General features: G+C 50.9%; 1 protein-coding gene across 1 annotated transcript in view; it reads right to left on the reverse strand.

Annotated features, from left to right (window-relative positions):
- Positions 1 to 26,962, reverse strand: part of FLI1 (Fli-1 proto-oncogene, ETS transcription factor) — a 114,586-nt gene that overhangs the window by 37,626 nt on the left and 49,998 nt on the right. Inside the window, exons 2-4 of the mRNA XM_080816692.1 lie at positions 15,035 to 15,246; positions 5,923 to 6,077; positions 1,200 to 1,403 (exon numbers count right to left, since the gene is read on the reverse strand). Of these exons, the coding sequence (XP_080672818.1) occupies positions 1,200 to 1,403; positions 5,923 to 6,077; positions 15,035 to 15,246 (571 nt within the window). The remainder of the gene's footprint in view (positions 1 to 1,199; positions 1,404 to 5,922; positions 6,078 to 15,034; positions 15,247 to 26,962) is intronic.

Here is a 26,962-nt window from a genome sequence, read left to right on the forward strand (position 1 = left end):
CCACCAAACGACGGGGAGCAAACGAAGAACTAATGAACCCAGAGCCCGGGAGAACCGGAAAGCAGCAGACACCCGTAGGCAGTATCCAAAGATCTCAGCTTCGAAAGGGCTTGAAAATCATCAAGCTCCTTCACTCCAAAGCTTAACTCCTGCAAGATGCCGGGCAGCCTGGGCTAAGGAAAGCAGACACTGTACCCCGAGGCTGCCCGTCCCTCTCTGCTCAGGGCTGTTACAAAGCTCCCTTCTAGACAGAGCCCACCCGCATCTGTTTTCAGCTCCCTGATCTCAGTACCATCTTTTCTGGCCGCAGACAAATCCTTCAATACTTGGGGTCATGGATAGACTACTGGGCCTGGATTTCTGGGGAAGCGTTAGGGCGAAGATTATTAGCATGCCTGAAAAAATTCTGTTCCTATCTCTGTGTAGGTTTAAGACCAAACGAAATTCATATGAAATTGATGGGAGCCTGATGCCTGAGAAATCTCATACTGGATACATTTTTTGAGTGACGACATGTTTTCTTTCATAAAATCTTTTCCGAAGCTCTTTTCTTTCTCCCTGTGCCAGGAGAAAGGGTCCCAGAGACCCTTGTGCACCCAGAGCCTCTCCTGTGCTCCCAGTTTGGCTAGCAAGGGTGCGTAGCTAGCAGCCGGCAAAGGCTGGGTTCGGGTCCGCCAGAGTGACCCTAAGGATAAGAGGAAGTTAATGTGTACATTTTCAAAACTTTAAATCCTAAATCCATGGCTCTGGAGTTTACTGGAGGAATTTAAGTCATTGTGCAGGAAAATCCCAGCCAGGATATCCATCTATTTATAATTACAGGGCAAGGCAGTTTCTGGAAAGGGGTTCTCATGGAAACAGTGTGACTATACTCTGGCAGACCCCACTGGGTCGCAGCTCCCTACTTTTTCTCCATTCCTTACTGTGCTTCCCTTGACACTGCAGGACTGGGTCAGCGCCCTTGAAGGGTCTGTAAGAACCAGGGTGACTTTGGCAACTTCACAGGCGCTGACCAGAGGCTCCTGCTCCTGTAGCATGCTGCCCAGCCAGCGGGGCAGGGAGGGCGGAGACAGACCAGTTTCCTGGTCCTGGATTGGCTGCATGGGAAGTCAGTCTTCATTTAAGGGCGAGCCTGGTAGAGTTCTGCCGGCCTTGCGACTTGGGACTCCACCCCGCCCAGACAGAGACAGGACACTTACTTTCCCTGAGATAACTGAGATGTGACAGCAGCACTTCGGTGTTGTAGAGGGAGGTGGCTCGGAGGAAGTCCTCCTTGTTCATTTTACACAGTTCCTTGCCATCCATGTTTTGGAAAAAGGACGTGTCGATCTCCATCAAGCCATACTCCTTTATCGCCCACTCCAGCCACTGCCGCACGTGCTCCTGAGTCCACAGCGTGGGGTCTGCAGGGGAGATGACCTGTTAGCAAGGTCTGGGCCGGCCAAGACCCCCTTCCCTTCACCAAGGCTGAGTAGACCTTCCCTATCCCCGCCCCTCCCTCTCTTTGCCCTCCTCCTCCCCCCCTGCACCCCTCTCTGGCTCCCTCTCGCGCTGTGTCCCCCACTGGGAAAGTGGGTTCCCTCCCAGATGGTTCCCTCCTAGAAGTCCCATCTGGCTCTCCACATCTGGCACTGCCTGAACCACTTAGCCCTCAGGGGAGGTTGTTAGATGTCTCCCAAGGCATTCCAACAGAACATTCTCTTTATAGATTTTGGTGGACAATTAAAACCTTTGCCTGAGCAATGGTGGCATCAAAATGAAAGTACACACAGTCATAAGGACCCAGGGACCAAAGTCTCTGGAAAGGGAAACCATCTGTATCTTAAGAACATGAACGATTTCACGGACGAACACGGATCTCTGAGATGGCTATGGAAAAGAACACATATGTATACACTTTTCCTGCGAGTCCATCTGTACAGTTGGAAAACCCAGTGGTGTGAGCCTTTAACAGAAATCCAACCTGGGTTTTCTCCTTGTGGAGACAGCTATGCTGAAATCTTTACCAGATCATTCCCAAAACATTTTTATGGTATTGATGTCCCCAAGGTTGAGAAAAGGTATTGGAGAGAGAAAACCTTTCAGGCCTTCATCCTTTGAGTGGACATGAATAATGTAATGATTGAGGTCATCTTCAGCTAGAACCCTCACAGCTCCTTTTTGGCTAGGTGTGTGTGTCAGGGGGGTGGGTAATACTTTGAGTGCTGGTGATGAGTTCCAGCAAATTCCACAGCGGGTAAAGTACTTGTATCTTATCACTTATCACAGGCTGGAAGTCATCTCTTTTCCTGGCAACCAATTATTGGCAAATCCAATAAACACCTCAGGTATGCCCATCATAAAAAGAGAAATGCCCATCAGAAAACAAAACTACCTGGCTCTTGGGCACACAAAAGATCTGTCCATGTGAAACATTTAGGTGGGAAACCATCTACTTAAGCAACAGATTTTGTGGTGGGAGTTGAAGGAATCATGGGTGGAGGGAAACAGTGTGAACTTGGAGAGTCATGGAAGGCTTCCTGGAGGAGGGGAGGAGACTAGACATTATAGGTCAGCTGCCAGCCCCGGGCTCCTACTGGGCTTGCTTTATTAGTGTGTTTCCTTGGTAAGAGTATCTATGCTGCTTCTCCTCTTCCTTACCCTCCCATTCTAAGAGTCTGTGAAGGTTCTTGGCAAAAATGGGGACCAGGTTTGAATGATTAGGAGTGACCGTGGGAAGAAGCAAGGTTCTGTTGCCTTCCTCACACCAGATGCGAATTCCCCACCACTTTTCTTCAGAGCTTCTGCTCATTGCCCTCGGTTGCCATAGGCTCTCCACTTCTCCTTGGTTTTCTATGTGAGTGAGTATCTGGATGGCAAGGGCTGAGTCTGCTTTGCAAAGCACCTAGTCTCCCCCCAGGTGTGACAGTGGTTTCCATATTGGTGTTGGAGGTTGAGGAGCTGGCCAGAGAGGCAAGAGTAGAATTTGGACTTACGGGTCACAGGCTGCTGTGACCCAATTTGGGGGACCTACTATTTGCACCCAGATTTCGGGTGCCTCCTGTGTGCGGCTGCCCCACATGTCCCATTTTTCATGTATCCAGAAAATCCAGCCAAATGGCTTTTATTTTCATTTTGTGATAAAAAAAAAATGGAGTTCTGGGGTGCCTGAGTGGCTCAGTGGGTTAAAGCCTCTGCCTTTCGGCTCGGGTCACGATCTCAGGGTCCTGGGATCGAGCTCTGCATGGGGCCCTCTGCTCAGCAGGGAGCCTGCTTCCCTTCCTCTCTCTCTGCCTGCCTCTCTGCCTGCTTGTATCTCTGTCTGTCAAATACATAAATAAAATCTTTAAAAAAAAAAATGGAGTTCTGAAAGGTTAAGTCCCCAGCTCAAACTTAAGTCTTCCTAGGATTTCGCTTAGTGGAGGGGGTGGATCCCCTCCCCCCCAGCCCAGCCGAAGCCCCTCCTCTTGCTTTTTCATGATCCTACCTTAATTAGGCCAAATAACAGAGCTCCTCCTCTAGGTTCATTGTATAAGTCTATATGTATCTCTCTCTATCTCTCTCAGATAAGTTTCTTGGTTTGCTTTCCTCTTTTTCTTTCCAGAAACAATTAGGCACAGACCATTGGAAAATGGAAATACTTTGCACCATTTCAGAATTCTAAGGAAAAGTGGCATAGGCGGGGCTTGGGTCCCACAGCATTTCACTTCTTCCACTCTTCTTTGCTTCTCCTAAATTTTCACTTTTAGTATTTGAGGCCTCAAATTCAATCTTACACCATATATTTAATTTATTTTTATTATTTCCTCTCTTGCTTTGGGCTCTATCACAAAATTATCTCTCTCCCTTTACAGCACAATGAATTATAAATCTTCCACTCTAGATCATGCTAAACTCTCCCAAATGTATTTCCTGGATGATTTAGTCCTAGTTTCTTCCCATCTGAACCTGAAACTGGTGATTAACCAGGGCCCTCGTTTATACTTGTCCTAAAATCCCACCATAAATTCAATCAGTTGCTCCTCAAATGTTTTATTGCCTTGATTTGTAGACTCACCCCAATGAGACTTTCCCTCATGTCCAGGAGGCTGGCCTGGGGGAATCCAAAATGTCTGAGGATAATGTTTAAAGATCCCACCAGAGGTAAAATAATGAAGTAAATCCATAGCTAGTGAATTCATTACAAGAAATGCTTTGAAAACCCTCCAATATGAATCTACGCTAGTAGCACGATTACTACTGTGGTTACCTGGGTCCATTGAGGACTGACATTCTGATATGCCTTCTGAACGTATTTCGATACCAGTTCAGAGTTGAAGGGTCAGCCAAGCAGTCTGGCCACGTTTGCCCCCTCTCACTTCCCAGAAGCGACTGCGGAAATGAGATGGTTATCGACGTTTGGTTCAGAGACAACCTCTGATCCCCTGTCTTCGGTGCTCAAGATTGCCTTCCCATGTCGGCCACTGTTTGGGGAAGCAGGGCAGTTTGATGCCCGAGGAGCAAAGGCCTGGTGAGGCTTGACTTCGCTTAGGGAAGAACAGGGAGGTTCCCACCATGTCGGTTTACTACTGCTTTATTGCCTGCTTCTTCATTAGAAGGGAGAAACGTGGTTTTCTTGTACCTTCCCACGCACCTGAGCTAAACTTTCCTGCTGTCCTGAAGGAGGGAGGAGACCAAACGTTAAATGACAGAAGTAATGGAATGTGGAGAAAGCACTTCACATTGTGCCTGACACCTGCCAAGTGCTCAGCGCATGGGCACTATTCTTCCTTTTCTTCCTTTCTTTCTTTCCTTCCTTTTCCTGCGAAGCCACATGCTTGTGGAAGAAGGAAACTCAAAATCCTTTGTGAACAGTTTTCAAGTCCTACACGGCACTATAGGAAGAGTCCCCACTAGCCCAGCTTCTCCGGCCTCACGGGCAATCACACCTCGCACCACCCGCCATCTTGAATTTGGCCCAGAACGCAGGGATGTGGCCATGGCCCTCAGAGCTGGTGAGACACAGCTCCCCGTGGAAAATAAATACAAAAGGGCATCGGGAGGAGAGGCTCATTACAAAACCATGCCTTCCAGGCCAACAAGCAAATTCCCTCGCGTTACCTCAGAGAGCTAGCCAGTCCTTTGCCCTCAGACACAACTGCATTTACACTTTTCCAAATGGAAAGGGTTTTGCCTTTTTGGTCATGTTATTTTGGTAAGATTAGTTGCAATCCCTGCCCTGTAATTCACTTTGCTTAAGATTTGGACATTCCTGCTCCTTCCACCTGGCACCAAGTCTATATGTTGCAGTTTTCAAACCCCCTTTCCGACCAGGCTCCAGAGCTTGCCGGTCCAGCAGAGGCGGAGCGTCCGGCCAGGGGACTGAAGGTCTGAACAATGATTTTTATTTTCTGTAACCAACAGCACCAATACCTAGGAAAAATAGGCTATTTTTACATAATGACCTAACTTGCTGCACACATTAAGGCGCTCCGTTTGTTAAATATAGTTATTTCTATTTTGAAACTGAAAGAGCTGGCTGTCATTTTGGAAAGGTGGGACCCTGCGGATGCCAGGAAGTACATGCCTGATGGACATGACAGACCTCTGTAGCCGCCCCTTCTCCTTCGAGGCGAGGGCGGGGTTGTTGGGAGTTCCTGGGACTCCTTTTGGATTCTGACCGCCTTGCCTCTGCCCTCCCTTGCAGGCCTCATCCTGTGGTACCAGGCCCTGGGGGACAGTCTGCGTGCTGTGACCCGTCTGAAGGTGCTGGTGACACGTGGGATATTCTCATGAGGGGCAGTTGGAAGGAACTGAGAAAAGCAGCTTTTTCCCAAGTAGACATGTCCATTGGGAAGAGGGGACTGCTTAGGGACCAGGCCCACGGGACAAGCGTGCCCTCCAACTTCTAGCCCAGAAAACCGAGGACACAGATGCCAGCCGGCAGCCTGGTTCGCAAAGTACCTGCGGGGACGATGACCCTCCTCTCGTTGGTGGTCATGTTGGGAGGAGGGGGGCCGTTCTTCTCGTCCATGTAGCTGTTGTAGTTCATGGCGTTGGACTCGCTTCCACCAACTAGCTTGCCGCATTTGCTAACACTGCAGTCCACCGGAGACTCCCTGGAGTGAGAGGACACAAAGCCCAGAGGAAGTCATCACTGCAGCTGCCATCAGCCCAGCGTGGGCAGACAACCATGGCGCCGTCTCCCAGCCCCACTTGGGGTAGGGCTGCTGCTGCCGCTGCTGCCTTATTTCTCTCCTCCGCGCCGCCACCAGAGTCTTCTTCAAATCCCAGCCCAATCCTATAATTACGGTACTTACAAACTGCTGGCAGCTTCTCACTGGCCTCAGACTACAGTCTGGACTTCTTAGGATGGCGCTTGCAACCCTCCCAATCTGACTGCAGGGGACATTTTTAGCCCTGTCGCCAGGCAACCTGTACTCCCCCCACAGGTGCCCTGCCTGGGCCCCCAGGTGGCCCCCAGGTAGGCCTCTGCACCCCCCATGGTGCTCTGTGTCTGCCCAGGTTCTGGCACTGGTCACACCATGGGATGGTTAGCCTGGTGGAGGCCCTTCCCCCTGGCTGGACTGGGGGTCTCCCGAGAGGTTGATATTCCTTTCTCCTAAACCTTAGTGTGTTATGTCGAGCCTTCCAGGGGAGATGAGCGATCGGTGGTTTCTGGGTGGACTCTATCTACTGCACATTTATGATTTTAATGCATTTCTCATACACTGTTCTAGCTAAACTTCCCAGGACCCCTCCACAGTAGCCATGGTGAGGGTTCACACCTCCTCTTTATGGTTAAGCAAACTGAGAGGTGAGGTGACTGGCCCAGGGTCGCACAGTTCATAAAAGTGGACACAGGACTCAGGTCTTTGGTGTTAAGCTTTCCTATCAAAACACACAGGCAGGCATGCCCAGCTGGCTTTGCTGCTGGAGCATGTGACTCTTGATCTCGGGGTCCTGAGTTCGAGACCCACACTGGACAGAGAGTTTACTTTGAAACACACGCCCACGCATGCACGCAAAGAAACTGGATGTTTCATGAAGAAGGAATAGAATCCAAGAACTTCAACCTGCTAAGTTGTGGCCCTGGTGACCGGTTGCAGCCCTGGCCACGGTCACGGAAGAACCATTAGGGAAGTGCACGAAGGAAAAATCGTCCAGCCCAGCCTCGATGTCCGTAGGCCAGTGGAAGGCTGCTCCCTGGCCTCAGCTCAGCCTCGGGCAGCTGTCTGGAGATCTAAGCTGACACCCGACTTGTGCCCCCCCACCCCCAGCCCGGGAAGAGGTTGGCAGAATGTCCCACACCCTCCCCAAGCCAGGCATCATGGTCCCCCCAGAGTGCCTGGGGGAAGTGCCATCCCACCCCGTCCTAGCTTCTGTTTGGCCACTCCAGCAGCAGCCGCGGGACCAAAGGGGACGACTGGAAGGCCCCAGAGAGGCTGCCGCCGTGGTTACACAGCGCAGGAAGCATGAGACCTGGGAGACAGCCAGTTCTCTCAAGAGCTCCAAACCAGGCCTTCAGACCAAGGAGTTCAGATAAGGTTCAGATTACAGCGGCCCAACCTTGGGCCGAAGAAAGACTCCAGGCTTCCCAAAGGCCTGGCCGCTGCCCTCCTCACCCTGCTCTGGGCAGGGACCAACCATCCCAAGGACGTAAGGAGCCCGGTCCTGCCAGATAGGGCCTCGAAGGGCAGGGAGGGCAGTGACCACAGAGGAAAGGAGGAACAGGTCCTGGAGGGGCAGGCGGGGGGGGGGGGGGCCTCCGGCAGGCCAGGGGGGCCGGAGCACATTCAATAAAGACAATTAAATGAATTTGTTTCTTAATCTGAAAGGAAAAAAATATTGAAGATCACTTATCATAGCTGGGAGATAAATGGTCCACTGAGATATTAGAAGTCAGACGGTAATTTTTTCCTGATGTCTTACAGAGGGGAACATGGGCTGAAAATGAAAATAAGATGTATAACTTACACATGTTAGAATTTAAGGTTTTACTATTCGCCTACTGTTTTTCCAGGCAGAGAACCAAGAACCAGCCGTCAGAGCCCCAGATTGTTGAAGGTTTAATGTCCCCATGGCAGTCTGAGGGGACGCAGTAGCACATCGGGGCTTTTCACCAGTTTGGCCCTCTAGCTTCTGCTGTAGGAGGCCTTGGCTTGCCACGAAGCCAGCCGCCACCACAAGACCCTGGGGCTGCGTCCCAGCCAAGCCTGCGCCCGTCTTGTCGCGCCCCCTGCCCCACTCCCGGACACACACACACACCCCCGCCGGGGGCACACGCCTGTGCACACTCACTCATGTGCACACGCTCACGCGGACCCACGTGCGCACACACAGACACTGGCTGGCACACCCCCAGCACACGCGCACACGCGCACCGCCATGGCCTGGCAGCCTTTCCCAACATACTTGTCCATTGTGAAACAACCCAAGGGCAGCAGGAGTTTGGAGGATTAAGCTGGCCCTCCACCAGCGGAGCAGCGTTTTCATTGGCCGGGAACCCCCGGCGGAGGGTGGGGTGGCCCGAGCACACACTTCCTCTGGCGGATGCCGGAGTGCAAGGGCTGTGGGCAGGGGCGAGAAAACTCTCAGAGAGGAGAACAACGTCCAACTTGGGGGCGGGGGGGCTGCGGTGATGGAAGAGGGGTGCTGCCAATTAGCAACATCAGGGAGTTGGGGTCTGGAAAATTATTTCCCACACGGGCTGGGCCTCTGGCGGTTGCTGAGCCAAAGGTCGACCTCTTGCCATGCGGAGTTGAAAAGTCAGAGCCTCAGAAATTGCCAGAGCGGGACAACCCTTTTGGCCACAGCCGCCTATGGCAGAATCAGGCGTCGGGACCAGGCATAGAGAAAAATAAATTTGAAGAGAGGAAATATTTGGGAAAGGCCACCTGGTCTGGGACAGGCTAAGAAGAGGAGCCAGGAGCACCACAGTGGGATGGGCCCCTGCTGGGGAGGTGGGCGCCCAGGTCACAGGATGGGTGGGAGGACGACCTCAGAACCACCCTCAGGACCAGGGTTCTCTTGCTGGGGTGACCCCTGGGGGCTGGACAGGAGTGGGAACCTCCTCATTTCCTTTCCCATGGAAGTTCTCATGGTTCTGCTCTCCCCTGTCTTCTTCCTCCAACACCTGGGTAAGCACCCACGCCCTGGTCGTGCCTTGGGGGCACCCTCCCTTAGAATAAGGCCCTGTGCTTGCTCCCAGTCCCCCCGCCAGGGTTGCCCTCAGAGAGGCCTGGCACCACTATGGACCATCATGCTTGCCCAGGCCAGCCCTCCCCTGACTGCTGGGGGGATAGGGAAGGGAAGCCATACCTTCACCGCTGGCCTGCCGCCCTCCCCTCCGTTCGCAAGCTCTTGGGCTCTGTGCCTCCAGCAGCCAGCAAACGCCTCACATGCGGCCATGGGGCTTGACAGCTATGCTAAGGGTGGGTACAGGTGAAGCCCTGCCTGAAGACTGATCTTTAATGAGGCAGCTGGCGCCTGTGAAGAGGCCCGATGAAAACAAGAGGGGGGGTGAGGGGGAGCACGGATGGAGGGGAAGAGGTTCTGCCATTCAGCCTGCCCGCGCTGCTGCTAATTGGTATTGAGCTCCGCATTACTGCTAGCGTGGGATGGGGGCCCACAGGCAGCTGAGAGCCCTGGGACAGGCGACAAGAGGGCCTGGGGCGGCCACAATAGAGCAGGGAGGCGGTGTCGGCTCCAAGGGTATAAGTCGAAGCATCTCCATCTCAGGGCAGCAGGAAGCCCTGGCAGGGGAGGCCCCAGCAAAGGTGCGATGGGCCCTGCAACATTCTCCTTTTCTTTCCCCATGGGACAGGAGCTCTGTATTTAACGATGCTTTAAAAATCCTACCAGGGATTTCCAAGGCTGCCTTGTAAAGTGCGAAGCAATTTAAAACAAGGTGAGAATGCGTGGGTATTTGGGTGAGAGAAGATTTCAGAGACTACTCCCAAAGATGACCCCTTTATCCTGTAACAGACATCTGCTCGACCTTCCCACTCAGCCCCCAGCGACTCCAAGTGTTCTGCTGAGAGCCACAAGTGCACGGCGCAGGCCTGCGGTCGGCGGATACCCTGTATTCACACAGTGCATGCGAAGTCGCAGAGGCCATCCAAGCTACACAGTCGCCTTAGGACCTATCACGCCGTGCACACTCTGCACCATTGAGCGATCCCTGTTGTCTTTAGCATTTCTGTAGGACCCCTGCATAGATGTGTCCCTTGTTGTTTTTAAAAAGGAATACTCGATAAGTGAGAAGCAAATTTCAAGGAGACGGAAGGAAATCACCCCTAATCCAGCCATTCGCCCTGACCACTTAGCCATTTTCACCACTGCACATAGCTTCTGCAGAAGCCCAGGGACGGCTTCCCGCCCAGCTTGGGTGACATGCTCTGTACTGCAAGGTTGAGAACCGAAGGACGCACCTGAGAAAGCAGCTCTACAGTCACAGACGCAGACCTTACAGGGTGTGCAAGGCTGATATTCCTGTAAGTGGAACGTGAAGTCTCCCCATGTCTCCTAGGAGCATCCAGAGCCCACCGGCCAGGGCTGGGGGGGTCAGCGTAGAGTAACACCCGCTCAGATTCTGCATGCCAGGCGCACAAGACAAGCAGGTCCTTGCTTCCCCCCTCCCACCCCCCGGTAAAATAATATTCTTTCCTCCATGGGATGTTTTTTCCCCCCATCCCCGAGGCTGAGGCAGGATGCAGCTGAGAGTCATTTGCAGGCCACAGCCCGAGGTCAAGTTCCTGAAGGCCACATACATCACAGAACCAATGGGCCTTGCCGTTCCAAGAGCAACTCACCCTAACAGATTCAAGCACGACAGGAAGAGATGAGAAAGAGAGCAAACCTCCCGCAACATGGGCCAGCTATGTTTTCCCTGAGCTCCCCAGACCTCAGTCTCTCCACGTGACCCTGTGCCCCTGGTCCGCAGGACTTAAGAGTGGGATGAAAAGCACGAGGGGTATTGTAGCTTTAGGGACAGAGAATACCTGCTCCAGAGACAGAAATATCTACAGTGTCTCCTGGAAGCACGAAGTCACTCAGAAACCCAAATTATCAGAGAATGTGGAGAGAAGGCACCGGCAACTGTGAGATGGTCCAAAGCATTCTGGCCCAGCACTGTCCAGTTAAAGTACAATGTGTGAGCTACATATATAATTTTCAATTTTCTAGTAGCCACCTTTTCAAAACGAAAAAACCAGGTGAAATGAATTTTAAAATATATTAATATATTAACTCACTACAGCCAAAAGAAAATTATCCAAAAGAAATTATCACTCATCCAAAAGAAATGATCATTTCAACATAATCAACGTAAAAATAATTAATGAGGTATTTTACTTTTCCCCTCCATACTCTCCGAAGTCCAATGTGTATTTTGTATTTCGAGCACATGTTGGTTTTGGATTTCGGGTGCTCAAAAGCCACGTGTGGCTGGTGGCTCCTGCCTTGGATGCCACAAATCTAGTCCACGAGCCAAGAGACCCCAAATGGGACAGATACTCTGCTTCGATTTTCTCATCGGAAGTTTGGAACTCTTTGTATTAAAGGGGCCATTTTCGTAACACTCAGGATCGGGGAAACGCAGTGTCAATGATGAGAGATTTAAATTGCCTGGCATCTTTTTCATTGTGTCCTTTCTTTTTGTGTGATTAATTAATAATAGAATCTGACGTGGTTCCAGCCTTGGTAAAGACATTTTTCTGAAAACCCTGGCTCCCTGCTGCCCACTGGGCCAGCTTCCATGTGAGCTCTTGGAGAATATTTACGGGGTGCTAGCAATGGCTTCTGAGAGCCCACGGGATCATCTGTTTCCCCGGGGTGGGTGAGACTCGTCTATCCTTCTGCACCTGTTCTGTCACCGTGGATGGTCTGGGGCAGGACCCTGGAATCAAAACAGGGGCTGCCCTGTGTCACCACAGCCCTGTAAATACCACGTCTGCTCTTTGGGGGGTGAACACAGTTCTCCTCCCGCTGGCCTCTGGTGTGACAGCAGCCAGGGACGGCTGGCCAGCAGGTTCTGAAAACCGATTTCCTTAGGGGACCCTGTTTGTCCAGGATTAGTGTGTGGGAGTGCCCTCAGGGCAGAGAGCGGCCAGCTCATACACGCAGCCTCCCCCGAGCACGGACGTAGGCTCTAATTAAGACAGTGTCCGAAGACCTTGGTGTCAGTCCCACTTATACACTGATGACCTACAGGGCTTTGAATAAGCATCTCTACCTTTGAGTCTGGTTAGCCATGCATCCATTCACTTCTTTCTTTCACGACTATTTGTTGGGCACCTATCAAGGGCCAGGCATCACTCAGTAGACAGAACAAGGCCCTGCCCGCATTTTAGTGAGGGGTGTGGTAAGAGCCAGGAAGAACGAAGAAGAATCTGAGTGAGGTGAAGAGTGCTGGGTGCTGTTTTCCATCAGATGCATCAGAGAAGGTGACATTCAGGCAGACACCTGAAGCAGGTGGGAGAGAGAGTCATAGGACTCAACGGAGTAGGAATATTCCAGAAAGAAGGAACACAGGCAGGAGACTCTGAGGCAGGAGCGTGCTTGGAGTCTGGAGTCTTGTGTGGCTGGTGCAGAAGGAAGGTTTAAGATAGGAGGGCTAAAAAGGGTTTCACAGGGATGGGGGAACGGGGCTTGAGGAGGGCTGTGGATTTTGTTGCAAGCCAGCAGAGGATTTTGAGCAAAAGAGTTAAATATTCTGGAAGGTTCTCTCTAGCCACTGTCTGAAGAACAGACTTCAGGAAGGCAAACAGAAGTGGGGAGAACAGGTGCTACTGAGGTGGCCTAGTAGCACAGGTGTTGCTGGTCTGGGTTGGGATGAGGCTACAAGAGTGGTTGGGATGTGGCTGGAACAGACCAATGACGCTCCAAGCATGGAATTTGAATTTTCAGTAAGCATCAGGAAGGTTCGTCGTGGGGTCGGGCCAGTTTGGGAGGGACTGCCAGGCTGGGTGCTGTCAGAAACTGGACCATGAACCCCAAAGCACAATGTACAGGCAGAGAGGGAAGGGGCGGAGAGGCGGCCCACAGGCCAGGAATCAGAAGGCCCAGCTCTGGTGCTGGCTTTGCCCCCTCTACATCCTTGGACAAGGCGTCAATCACCCCCTTGCCCCTCAAAGTCCAATCTGCCTTTAAACGTCAAAATGTAACTGCACCATTTATCTCATAGCATCACGGTGGGGGGCAAATGATAAGATGGTATGGAAAAAGTGTTTAATGACTGCACCTTCCCTACACTGTGGGGAACTCATTATCCTTATTATCTATGTGAAGAGAGGTCCTTTGAGGGGCTCCTGGCTTAGAACCTCTGAGCCTTCTGAAAATGCTAGACGCTGGGACGGTGGCTGGGATCCCAGTGGCTGGTTCGGGTTAGTGGGTTTGAAATGTGGCAGGGCTGGGTGTTCCCACAGGCAGGTCTGAGACTGGGGGTTTGTCTGGGGGAGGTCTCCTTCCCAGCGGCACACTCGTCCCCTTCTCTCTCCTTCTCTAGACTTATTTCCTTAGTGACCTCATCCCTTCTTAGTGACAACTCTTTAGAGATGATGCCCAAACCTATGTTCCAGCCCCTAAACATTATCTCAACTTTAGTTTCCAACGCCTAGCAGACATTTTTATCCGGATGTTCTACTGATTGCTCACGGGAATCTCAGAGGGAACATTGACATCTGTTCTCAAAGCATTTCCTTTCCTACCTCCCATGGCTAACGGCACCGTCCTGGCTAAAAAACAGGCAAGCTCCAGTCATCTTTTTATTCTTTCCTCTCATATACCCTCCATCCCCCAAACAGGCTTCAGTACGTGTCCACCTCAGCCCCGCTAATTATCCATGGATATGTCCCTCCTGGAGCTATCTCTCTTGATTTCCTTAATCGTTACCATCACTCAGATTCAGAACGTGATCATTTTTCTTACTGGGATAGTTCACTAACTTCTTATCTTTCTGACGCTCCCTCCCTTCCCCACCCTCTGTATACAATGATTGTCAGCTCCGGAAATCAAGCTCTGAAGAAGTTACGTGTCAAGTCCACGCTTCAAGTCAGTATCTGCATATGGAAAAAAATCCTGTATTTTCTTAGCGTGCCATTCAGGACCCTCTCTTAATTTTCATTTTCTTTTTTTTCTCCTTGTGCTGTAGGCCCATTGACTGGCCTGATATTTCCTGAATAAGACTGATGTTTTCTCTCTTTTAAACTTTGCCCGGGATGAACGCTATCACTATCAAGCACTTTCTGCGTCTGAGGCACTGTTCTGGGTCCTTCCTCCCCAGCATCAGAGTTAACCATCAATAGAAGCCTATGAAGAAGCAAATCCTGCGGCCCCTGGTTCCGAATGGAGGAAGCTGGTGCTCAGACAAGCTGGATTGCTTGTGCAAGGGCAGAGCCGGGAATGAAACCTGGGCTGCCTATCCCCCAGGCGTGCCCTTCCTTGCTCCTGTGAATCTTCTCTCCTTGGGCTCTCCTCCCTGCACTCCTACAAGGAAAGTCTTCCTGCCCTGAGTATCACCAAGTTCTAATACACCTCCCAAGTGTGATGTGTCTGTCCTCCCTGGCACAGTGAGCCCACAGATGTGTTCACCTTTGTCATCACTTCTGGACTTTTACTGCAAAACTGGTTTGGTCATCTCTGAGACCCACCCAGAAAGGTCAAGTAGCATCAGCAGGACAGGGACGGTATGTTCTCACTAAGTTATCCCTAAGAGGAACTCTGCCTGGGCCTGACAAAGTGGGTCTTCCCTAAGTGTCCGCATAGGGTCATGAGCCTAACTCTGACCTGGCCTTTGAGGGCTGTACCAAGACTCAGAGAGCGAGGCGGCTTCCTGACCCTGCTCCAGCCCCTGCCCTCCGTTCTATAGCCCTCTTGTGTCTCATCTCTCTAGGGACGGGCTCAGGCTCCCTGGTCGAGCACCGGAGCCCCCCTCTGCAGCAGGCACCCCGAGCACCAGAAGCCGCTTAAGTCAGATCTGCCGGACTCAGACACCCGGGGAACAAGCCTCTGCCAGCCCCGCACCTGGCAGCCGGCTGTGCCCACCCCTGGAGCGGCGCAGGCCTGGCAGGCTTACCTGGATCCATTCATGTGGTCATACTCCCGCTTGACATTGACCCTCACCGGCTGATTAATCCACTCCTGCTGCGGCGGGAGGGGGTTGATTTTGTGGGGCTGGCCATAGTCAGGGCTCCCTGAGGCGGTCATGTCGGCCTTGGGGAGGTGGGCCGCCGCTCCGTAGGCAGAGTCGAAGAGGGACTGGTCGTCGCTCACCACCGACAGAGCCTCCTGGAGGGTCAGAGAAGGAGACCGAAAGCCTGTCAGTTCATCCCGTGTCACTCTTCACCTACTCTCTTTCTGAGCCGGCCGGGTGGCCCAGGGCTACCCCCGCCGCCGGCCGGAGGTCCAGATTGCTGACTGACTCACGCTTGGTAGGGGAGGGGGGAAGTGACAGGGGTGACGTAGGGGAGACAAGTCTACCCCCACGCAAACTCAGTACGTTCTTTGCAAGTTACCCTGCATGAGGAGGGATTTGGGGGCAGTGGGGTGGGATGGGGGACCCCTCGGAGCGCAGGGGGCACGGTCACACAGTGCACATGCGCAGTGTTCCGTGGGCGCTTGAGCGCCGAGCTTTCAGGTCTCAGCAGAACCGCCTCTGACTAGCTTGTGTGTCGGTAGGGCTGGAAGGGGATGTGAAAGTGAGCATTGATATTATAGGTGAGGCAAGTGAGACCCACCCAGAGAGGTTAAGTATCCAGCTCAAGGTCACACAAGGGAAGGGTGGGGCCCAGGGCTGCGGTTGCCTCTAATTTCAGTTTCCTTATCTGTAAAGGGGAGTAAGAATAGCTTTTTCAGAGCTGATAGGTGGGTTAAATGAGAAAAATTCTTGGGACAGGTGTCTAGCTTGAAGAAATGCCCAGCGGCTTTCATCGGGGTTCTCTGGCATGTGTTGGGGCATCTTACATGTGAGTCAGTTGGGAGGCTGCCTGCCTCCTAGGGACCGGGCTCTGTCATGCCCTCTTGCCTGACGCCTGGAGACGAGAGCTTCCTGTCTAAATTGTGACGATTCAGCTTGCCTAGGAAGAGCTCTGCAGATGGGGGAGTCCCCGGGGAAGACCCTCCGTCTTCCCACTCACACTGTCCCATCCCTTGGTGCAAGTCTGGCTTGTGGAGATCTGGATGGAGAAAGGAGGCCTTGCACTGGGCAGAGATCTCCTCCCCTCCAAAGCACCGTAATAAGATGCTTCCGCTATTCCAACCCCCGTTAAATCACAGAGGCCCGGGGGGTCACAGACTAGGGTTTGATGTTCCCTAGATCACATAATCACACCAAAGTAAGTTGCCGGCACTCCGGAAAAGAAGCGAACAATCTATAACCCAGAATGAATTTACAATCTATGTAATCTAGAATTACACAATCTGTCGTTGTGAAGATGAGATGAACTACTATCCAGGAAATGCTTAGAACAGTCTTTGGCACCTAGTGCCACCCAATAAATGTCAACTATGATGATTCCTAGTGTTCAAGGACAGGTTCTCTGAGGCTATGTGTTAGGAGCTGAATTGTTCCCTTAAATTCACAGAGTAAAGCCCTGACTCCAATACCTCAGGATCTGACTGCATTTGGAGAAAGGGCCTTTGGAGAGGTGATTCAGTTGACAGGAGGCTCTTCAGGCGCGCCCCAATCTGATCTGAGTGGTGTCCTTATAAGGAGAGGATGCCTGGACACACAAAGTCCACCATGCGGGGAGGCCGCAGGCCACCTGCAGCCAAGGAGAAGAGCCCTCAGAGCCTGCCAGCACCCTGACCTTGGACTTCCAGCCACCAGAACTGTGAGAAAATAAACATCTGTGGCTTAAGCCACCCAATCTGTGGTATCTTGTAATGGCGGCCCGATACACCACCTTTACGTAAGCCTTCCCGTCCCCGTAAAGTTGCAGTTTGCTCCACCAGCTAACCCTTACTGTTTCTCCCAGGGTCATTCGCAGCCCCGGCAGGAGGACAGCCAGAATTCAATGAGAAAGTCTCTTCTGTGGCTGCTTCTGGCGGGGGTTGAGGAAGAATTACTGGAACCTACTCCGGGAAGTCTGTTCCTGCCCCAGAAGGCTTTGGATCATACAGATATGGCCAGAGATGGCAGTTTCTAAGCTGAGCTGTCCGCGCAATATTGAAAGGCCCACATTTTTCCCAACCAAGTGGGTGTCCCTTGATCCTGACCTAAAATATGCTGGGATCCTTCTTCATTTTCCACTTAGTGCCCTTGCTCATGCTCAGAGGAAATCTGGGCTTCCTGGAACCACCGTCTTTGGGTGATTAGACCCATTCTCCATGTCACTTAGGGAGCAGACCTGGCTCCTTATCCCAGACCAGTTTTGAGTTGCCATCCAGGCCCTTAGTGTTCTGATTTCAAGTTGAAAAGCGTGACATTGTAACCGTCCAGAGAGTTGAGCCTGAGTCCCTGAAGTTCTGGGAGTTCTACACGAGGAACAGAGACGCATTACCCCCTAGGACCTGTATGTGCGCTTTTGGTGGTAAAAGGGAACCCTCATCAGTCCGGCTACAAAAAGGGACAATGTATATGTAAGGAATTGGGTATCATCTTCTGCTGTGGAAAGTGGCTTTATGCTTGGTCAATCAGGCACACGTCTTGGAGTTTCCAATGAAAGAATTTCTTATCTCCCTTCCTCTAGGTTAGGGGAAAAGATGGTGGGAAAATGGGAGGAAAGAGGCAGGAAAAGAAGGGAACAATGAGGAGCATCAGGGAAGCAGGAAAGATCCCGCCCCTCATTATCCCCGAAGCAAGAGAAGGCAGGGTTTCAAGTCCAAGGGGGCCAAACCAGTGGCAAAAGCAAGGCTCGCAGCAACAGAAAACACGAGACAAAGCAGCGGGTGCTGGTGGCTGACCATGGAGAGACTTCTTAAGGAAATGAGAATGAAGAGCTTACAGGACCAAGGGTAGGTGTGATAAAGGGCATGAAACCTGATTGAACTCATTTTGGAATGGAGTTCACAATCAAAGGAAACCAGTCAAGCAGCGACATCACAGGGGTTGAGATCCCTGATTTCCTCCAAAACGTCGCCCGCTCCTCCTGCCTGACTAGTCTTCATCTAACGGTCCAGGCACGTGGGCATCCTTGCCTTTCTCTTTCAGACTCTTCCCTCCCTCAGGACACATGGGCACTCTCTGCACTCATACAGCCCACCATGCACATCCCTGCGCAGGGGAAGCTCCCCCAAAAGTCTAAATACATCCAGCCACGATCCCCGCTCAGACACCTCCAAGAGCTCGCTTGATGTTGACTGCAGCAAATCTACTCTCATCTGCTTGTGTTCACACAACTCAGCTTTGCCCCAGCTGCCCACCCTTATATCTCACAACGTTCCCCCCTCCCCCACAACTCCTGCCCGATGCTGACTGTTCCCACGGTTCCACTCAGCGGCCTCTGCTCACATACACTTGGTCAGTCCCCGTGTTGTGGGCGCCCTTACTCTGTCCTTTCCACCTGCATGCACGTCCAATGTTTCCCATTTTCTAAGGTAAATGAGATCTTCCTTACCTGTGAAACCTTCCCTGATAGTTCCCTCTGACTCATTTGAGCTTTTGAAAGCCCAGCGAGAAGAGGGTACCTGGGTTGACTCAGTTGGTTAAGCATCTGCCTTCGGCTCAGGTTGTGATCCTGGGGTCCTGGGATCGAGTCCTGCATTGGGCTCCCTGTTCAGCAGGGAGCCTACTTCTCCCTCTCTATCCCCTCCCCTTGCTCATGCTCACACTCTTTCTCAAATAAATACATAAAATCAATACTCCTTAGGTAGGTGTGTGTGTGCACGCACGTGCACACACACACACACACACACGCACACCACACTTTCTCTCTCTTTCTTTCTTTTTCTAGTCATTGATAAGCAAAAGATTTTTTTTTTTTCTTATAACAACATGGAGAAAAGAATCTGGGGTTGGGAGAGGCTGGGAAGGGAAAGAAGATAAAAGAGAACAACTCCCTGTCTGGTCTGCTGGACTGAAGTTAAGAAACCTAGTAAGAGCAGGAGGCCAGAGACGAGAGCCACTAGGTGGGAGTAACAGATTTGGGCAGTGAAACAAGCTGACTGAAGACCCTGGTGAAAACTTAAAGTTGGGGAGGAGAACATTCTCACTGTCTCTGAAAGGAAATAGCACCCCTCTTGCCCTTCAAGACTGAGAACCATAGGGGCATCACAAGACCACACCCCTGGCAAGTACGCTTCTGTCTTGAAGATGGGGAGCTTTCTCTGAACCTCTTTATTGGCATGGGCTCAGTGAGGAGGGGACAGGCTTAGAGGAAGGACAAACGGGGAACATGGCACTGGGTATCCGTGGCTGAAAGACTTGTGTGAGAGCATCTTGTCACTGCTGGGGACTATAGGGGTTGCTGGGGGGGGGTAATGGATATGGATATAGGCACCAAGGTGCTGTTTTGTTTTTTTTTTTAAGGTTTTATTTATTTATTTGCTGGAGAGAGAGAGAGAGAGAGAGAGAGCACGCACGCACAAGCTAGGGAAGTGGCAGGCAGAGGGAGAGGGACAAGCAGGCTGCCTGCAGAGCAGGGAGCCCGATATGAGACTCCATCCCAGGACTCCGGGATCATGACCTGAGCCCAAGGCAGTTGCTTAACCAACTGAGCCACCGAAGTTCCCCAAGGTGCTACTTTTATCATGTGAGAAGCTATTGAGCTGGTAGATGTTTTGATCACACACTTGTAGCTTTTATGCATGTGCAGCTCTTGCTGTATTGTATCTTATAAAGCTGTTTGCTTTTACTTAAACTCTCAAAACTTCTAAAAGTTTAAACATGAAACTCTTACTTGTACTGAAAACTCTTTACAAGAAGGAGTTGTTGGTTTTCAAGAAATTTTTGCCGATGACTTGTTGATAAGAATTTAATTTTGGGATGAGAGACTGAATTTAGAAAGACCTTCGGTGTGAAATTCACAGACCATTCTCAGACTGACTAAGTTCCTTCAGTTTGTAACGACTTCACTTTTTCTATTGACTTTGGCCATGATCCAGAAGACAAATTATTCTTTTAAAGACCGATAAAATCCAGGTTGCTTTAGAGCATGCTACATAAGAATTGACTTCAAAGTGAAAAAGACATAAGGTATGGGCTCCCTAGCCCCGTGTGGCCCCCAGTTCTAGGGTTAATCCTTCGCCCTCATAGTCATTACTGGGAAAGTGAGCCCTGGATGGGTTTAGTAACTCAGAAGCATCTTTCCTTTGCTCTGCTGATTGCTGGAAGGAATTCAGCAATTCAGGATGCTCTGGTCCCTCAGCCACTGAGTTCTAGACCCAGAGGGAGGCACACGGTCCGTTGACTCCAAGTACATCAGTACCCCACTTGATCCATTTGCCAGAAAGCTCCAACAAGGTCAGCTACCGGGAGTGGCAGCTGGAGTTCTGAGCTAAGAGGCTGGCCCTATTTGCCCGTAGAAATGCTGACCAGACTGTGTCAGCCTTCCTTCCCGTGATCCCCTGCTGGTCCTGGCAGCCAGCAGAGGGATATGGCCCATGGGGTGCTTGTCTTGGTATGGGATACTCCTTACCCAACTTGGGTGACATGCCTTTAGCTCATCACTTATAATATATCCTGTGGTCTCATTATTGAAAAGAGGTCATAGCAGATAATTATCATAGCACTTAGTAAGTGTGAGACACTGTTTATATGAGTAATCCAATTTAATCCTCTTAGCAATTCTATGAGGGATGCGCTATTATTACCCCCATTTTTTTTCGGATGGGAAAATGGCTATTCAGAGAAGTGAAAGAACTCGCTCAGGTCGCACAGCAAGCGAGCGTGATCTGGGATTCAGATTCAGGTCTCCCAGGGAGCCTCTGCACACCTTGAGGACAGCTCTTGAGTTCATTGTAACGTAGAGTCCGATCTTTGGAGTTAGAGAGATGTGAATTTCAATCTGATCTCCGGCAGTTGCTCATAAGCACGTCACTGATTGTGATTTATGTATAACTCTCTGAACTACGTTTCCTTATCTCTAGAACACGGATACATTTTGGTACATTTTGAATATAGGCAAGATGAGTAAATGTAAGTGAATTTCCCAAATCAAGCATCTAAAGTTCTTAGGATACAGTAAATACTCACATTGAAAAGAAACCCATTGCTGAGATGGCATTGGGACCCTCGTTATTGGAGCTGTGAGATGGAGTGGGGGAAGGGGAGAGTGCAGATAAAGCCAGAGATAGACCTCCTTCTCCCCTGTGTGGGTTACTTCAACGGAAGTTGCTTAAGGTTCAAAATTAGCAGGTTTGGAGATAATAGTTAGATTTTGAAATGCAAATTCCATGAGGTTTCTGAGAATAGAGCCTGCTTCACTACTGTTTCCACTCTCCTCTTTCGAACCATGGATGTTGTTCCATTGCAGCCTGAGAGCTCTCTTTCTGGCTTCTGAATTGAGGCTTCTAGATGGCAGATAAAATTCTGTTAAATAGCCTTGCAAGGGAGAGGAAGAGCCACTCATGGCTGAGCTAATCAAAACAGAGGCGGCTAACTCCTATCCTTATCGCCATTCATATATCGTACATGCAATAAACATCAGAAAAAGGCCATGTGTATGTCTGTGAATTCACTAATAAGAAAAACTTTCCTCATTTTGGAATTTGTCATATATATATATTTTTTTCTTCCTTCTTTTCTTAATAATACTAGCAGACATATCTTCCCAAATTCGTTTTCCTTAGATTAAGGCAAATGTTCTCTGTGTGCACGTCAGTTGAGTGATAGGGGACTGTGGTCACAGCACGGCCACGTGATGGCCTGGCTGATATTAATGATGAGCAAACAATTGCATCTCTGAAAAAGCTTTGCTGAAACAGAGATGGAAAAACCCCTAGAGTAGCAAAAAAAAAAAAAAAAATTTAAGATGGGGCCTGGACCCTGGACCATTTCCCCCTTCTATTTCTGCCATGATCCTGTCCACAAAAGAATATACATATAATCCACACTTATGAACCAAACAGAGTCAGGGGAGGAAAAGTCCCAGACGAAACCATGGAGGAGAGACCCTGTCCTTCGCTCATCCCGACTTACAGTTAGATTGAGTTTCTATGCTAGCACGGGGAATGACCCAAGACATGGGGCCCCAAGAAGCACACGTTCTATGTTGTTTCCTCCCCCTGCCCTGACCCCTTCAAGGACAAGTCTCTGTGGCTCACAAGCTTTGCTGGAGGTGGGTGAAAGGCCTGTCAAAAGCAGCCCCACCAGGTTCCCCGCCGCTCGCTGCCCTGCTCAGCAGGCCGCGTGACTCCCAGACCAGGCCTCTGGAAAGCTCATCTCTGGGTCACTGCAGGGAGCACGCTAGCTTTGGCTTTTTATTACATTCTTTGCATAATGACATGAAGTCCCTTTGCTTGCCAGCCAGAGAGCATACAAAATTCAGACAAGATTCTAGGAAGCAAAATGCTCTGCCTTCTCTGTTTTTGGAAATCAGCAAACTCCGCAGCAGTGGGAGCATCCAGCTCGTGGGGGGGGTGGGGGGGATGGGCGGGGGCGGTCTGGTCATAGTCACATGTAAATTGTCCTTGTCACATCTAAAGCTGTTAGTTAGTTCAAACCTTTTGCTTCTCACTCTTCTCTAATCGCTGGCCATGTACTCCCTTCTTCCTCGTTATTTCAGTCCCACAGAGGGCAGGTGGACAAAGAGAAAAGAAGGTAAACTTTATGACAAGTTGGATAAGGAGGAAGGTGGGTAACATCAATCAGTCACCAAATATTAAGCCACAGCCCCTTGACACACGGGACAGTCCCGGAGCTGCCTGGGCTCACATCTGCCTGGTTATCTCTTCCCGAAAGGGCCAGGATAATATTTCTAATCTTTGCCACTCCCCGTCTGCATACAGGCTCTCTTTCTCTTCCCCTTGAGCCCCCTTGAACTTTACGACTGCCTCAACAAATGGAAGGTGGCAGAAGTGACCTTGCAGGACTCCCAAGGCTAGGTGATAAAGGACGTTATGACTTCCACCTGCTTCTTGGTCTCTCTTGGGGCTACAGACCTTAGAAACCAGCCACCATGCCGCAAGGAAGCCCAAACCAACCCAGGCAGAGAAAGGCATGGAGAGGCCCACATGGAGAGGGACCCGAGGCCACTAGCCACCAGCCAGCAATGACATTCCAGACTTGGGGGTGATGAGCCACAGATGAAGGTTATGCCCACGAGCACCATAGCTGTTGTATGCTCTTGAGTTTTGGTATAGTTTCTTATGTAGCCATAGTAACTAGAACATTTCCTATCATTTTAATCAGCAACAAGAGAACCCAGATTCAGAGGCTGCCAAGCACGATCGTATGCATTTCCTTTTCACTGTGGTTGCTGACGTCGGCTGCAAGAATCAGCGCCAGGACTCGCTGGATGGGGAAACTGAGGCACAAAGCCCACACTCCTTAGGATCACACAGTGAGGGAGAGTCAGTCTCAGCCTTCAGGCCTAACTCTTCTGATAACCACCTAGCAGAAATACCCCTCCATGACAACGAGAAAACACAGATGAAAAGTGAACCAGGGCCACTATTTTTTTTTTTAGAATCCTTATATTATAAAAAAGGAAACTGAGGCTTAAGGGGGTTCCTACTTGCCTTAGGTCCCTCAACTAACAAATGACCCTGCTGGTAGCCTGAGTACAAAACCCTCACTCTTCCCGCAAACTCCTTCGAGCCCGCTGACTCTAATCCAGGCTGTGCCACAGAGCCAAACCTGCCATGGAAACTCGGAGTGCTTTGCTGATTTCTAAGGTATTTTACTGAACTCTGTCCCCCCACTTCCCCTCTCTCCATTCCCTTCCCCCCGCAACTTAAATCTTCACTTATTGGGGAGGGGGCTTCTGCAGTGGGCGACCCAGGGAAAGGCAGCCAGCCAAGTTCCTAGAAAATGGAATTAGAATCCTTTGCAGATGAAAGTACTTTATTTAATGGAGTTTAATAAATTAAGGGAGTGAGCCTAAATGAGTTCAGAGAAGAGGGTCTCTGGGTTCTATAAAGGCATGCCATGTAACAGAATCCAGAGCTGTGGCCTTGTGTTAATCACGGTCCCCATTAGATACTTCTCCAGCTCTCCCGTGGTATCTACCTTTGCCTGTTGACTTTGAGTTTTCACAGTCACTGTTTTGACCATAACCACATTTAAAGGGCATCTCTAAACATCAAAGTTAAATTCTCCTCCCACAGAGAATGATTTTACTGCTGAAAAGAAAAAAAGTGCTGAATATGGAAACTCACAGGAAGGGGATAGAAGGTTAGTCTGAACCCCAAGACAGGAACGTTTTATAGTATGCTTTACTTTCTGTTTCTTTACAATGGGCCTGACCGCCCTTCAACATGCTTTTTCTTGATGACAGTGGGGGTAGCCAAAGGGTCAGCAAAGATCTGTCATGTGGAGTTTGTTGTACCTTTGACCATCTACAGGGGCGAGCGCCTCTCCCATAACAGGAGGTGAGCTGGCCCCTAAGGTGGACCCCACGGTGTTGGAGGGATAGGACCGAACAGTGATGGGAAGCTGAGGTTCACTAAGGTTAGGAACCTTCGATGTTCTCCTCCATGAAATGGAGCACATGTTCTCCAGCGTGTTCAGATGGGCTGAAAGGGGGAAATTAAGCCCTCGCAGGTGCAATGGGGTGATGATGAAAAGAGCTGTCAACCAGCAAAACAGAACCCCAGATGCCATGGGGAGAAGCAGACACAGAGAAAAGTCCTGGAAGGGACCCGGATACAGCAGCAGAAACAGTTCCCCGCGCATGAATTTCACTGCTTATCACTTGCATCGGGACTATATTCTGCCAGATTTCACAGGGCTGGCTCTTCCTGTCATCAAACATGCCCTGGAATAGGGCACCGGGGCGGCTCAGTTGGTTAAGCGTCTGCCTATGGCTCAGGTCATGATCCCACGGTCCTGGGATCGAGTCCTGCATCGGGGCTCCCGCTTGGCAGGGAATCTGCTTCTCCCTCTGCCTGCTGCTCTCCCTACCTATGCTCTCTCAATCTCTCTCTCTGACAAATAAATAAATAAAATCTTTACAAAGAAAAAAATACTGGAATACTTCCATACCAGTGCCTCCTTTCCCTTCTCTGCCTGGGGACAACGAATGGGTCAATGATTGGCACAGCAGGTCCTCCTAGACCTCACTCTAAAACAAGGGGTTGTCACGCTTGTGCCACGGCGTAGGGGTGGTTATGGATCTGCACATTTTCCCGGACCTGGAAGGGGGTTTTCTGATGACAGATATGGTGGCAAGTGAGGACCAGGGAAGACTCAGCCTGGGCTGGGAGCAGTCTTTCTCCCCAGGAGGATCCTTGAGCCTGTTGGTCTCTGAAGGCGTCAGAAGGCAAAGGGCAGAGGAAACAAACCACTTGTCTCTTTCCTCACTCAAGAGGGTGCTGTTTTAAAAACATGTTCCAGTAAAAGGCAACCGGCTACAGGTGGGGTCAAGGCAGAGCATTACTGGCTGTGTGAATTTGGGCACACTACCTACACTCTTGATTCCTGGAAGATTTTAACAGTCTTCCATCAAATGTTGAGCGCTCTTGGACGATGACGAATGGCCACACTGCCTCGACCACAGAGAACTGAAAGCTTGGAAGAAGTGTCCTCTGAGGGGACTGGCTCCAGTATTTCCCCACAGAGTCCCCATGTCACCCCGCACAAGGCTGATCGAATAGGCTGGGAGCCGGGAAAACGTTCCTGGCCGGTCCTGTTGCTTGAGAGTGGGAGCACCACGAATTGTCCTTGGAGCCTTGTCTTGGTGGGTCTGGCTTGGTAGCAGGACCAGGAGGATCTCAATGTGCTCTGTGGTGACAGAGGGGATTCTGAGTGACAAAGGGAAGGAAGGGGGCAGGGAGGCAGTTCAGCTCTGAAAGGATGGGCTCCCCCAAGGGGCAGGCAGCTGTCCAGCAGGGGTGGAAATGGCACTTGCTGCCAAGTTTATCAGCGGCGGGGAGTGGAGGAAGTGTAGGCGGCAGGTGCCCTTGGGTGTTTCTTTGACTCCTGGGGTCATGGGAACTTTCCCATCCTTTTTCTCAAAAACCAGTTCTGCCGCTGGAGGCACGCCACCCTTCTTATTCTTTCGTTTTCATTCCCAGTTGCTTGCTCAGTTCCTGACACCCAGTAGGTACGCAGTGACCTTTTCTAAGGGATAAAAGCCCCAGAGCTGATAAGAAACACAGAGACCCCATCCCCCTTGCCAGCACCTTTAACCACCAGTTGGATTTCCCATTCTCTCCCTTGGCCATGGGTGATTTCCACTAAGCCCTGCACCCCAGGCTTGTCCAGCTTCTTTTTAAACAGCCACACCCAGTGTCCAGTTTAAACACAAAGCCACTGACCGCTCCTTCTGAACAGCCCCTTGAGGTCCTATTCCTAGAAGCTGTGATCTTATCGGACAATTTCCTCGTGTGACAGTTTCCGTGGCAACTGGTGTCTTCATAATCACAGGAAGGCTACGAGGACACATGCACATGGCGGGGGGCCCTTTGCTCTGTTTCCTCCAGCTCCTGTACCCCAGGAGCACCCTGGCAGGGGGATGAAAACAAATCCAGCCTCAAGAAGCTGGGTCTCTGGTCTCAAGCGCCCAAGCCATGTCTGCAAGCCACAGCTGGCACTGGCTAGGACAATGCCGCTTCACCGTGGTGGGGAGCAAGGCATAGCAAGAGAGACGCCATTTTCTTTCATCTCCTCACAGGGCTCTGGGAAAAGAGGGGCCCCTGGATCCATTTCACAGCTCTTAATGGCTGTCTCCTTTCCATGATTCACGCCCGATGAGCTACGCTTGGTGACCTCATGCCCGTCTAGTCCTGAGTGTGCAGTATTTCCAACTTTCACATCTGGACGAACCATCCTAGCCAAGGTGCTTCATTGTGTTGTGGCCCGGCGGCATCTGGTTACCATATTGTTGCAGCAACGAGCGGCCAGGTCCCTGAGGATGGAGGTCATGGAAGGAGGTGGTGCCTAAGGAGGTCCTTCTCTGGGCCA

Source organism: Martes martes (assembly GCF_963455335.1).
Source record: "Martes martes genome assembly, chromosome: 10".
Lineage (NCBI taxonomy): Eukaryota > Metazoa > Chordata > Mammalia > Carnivora > Mustelidae > Martes > Martes martes.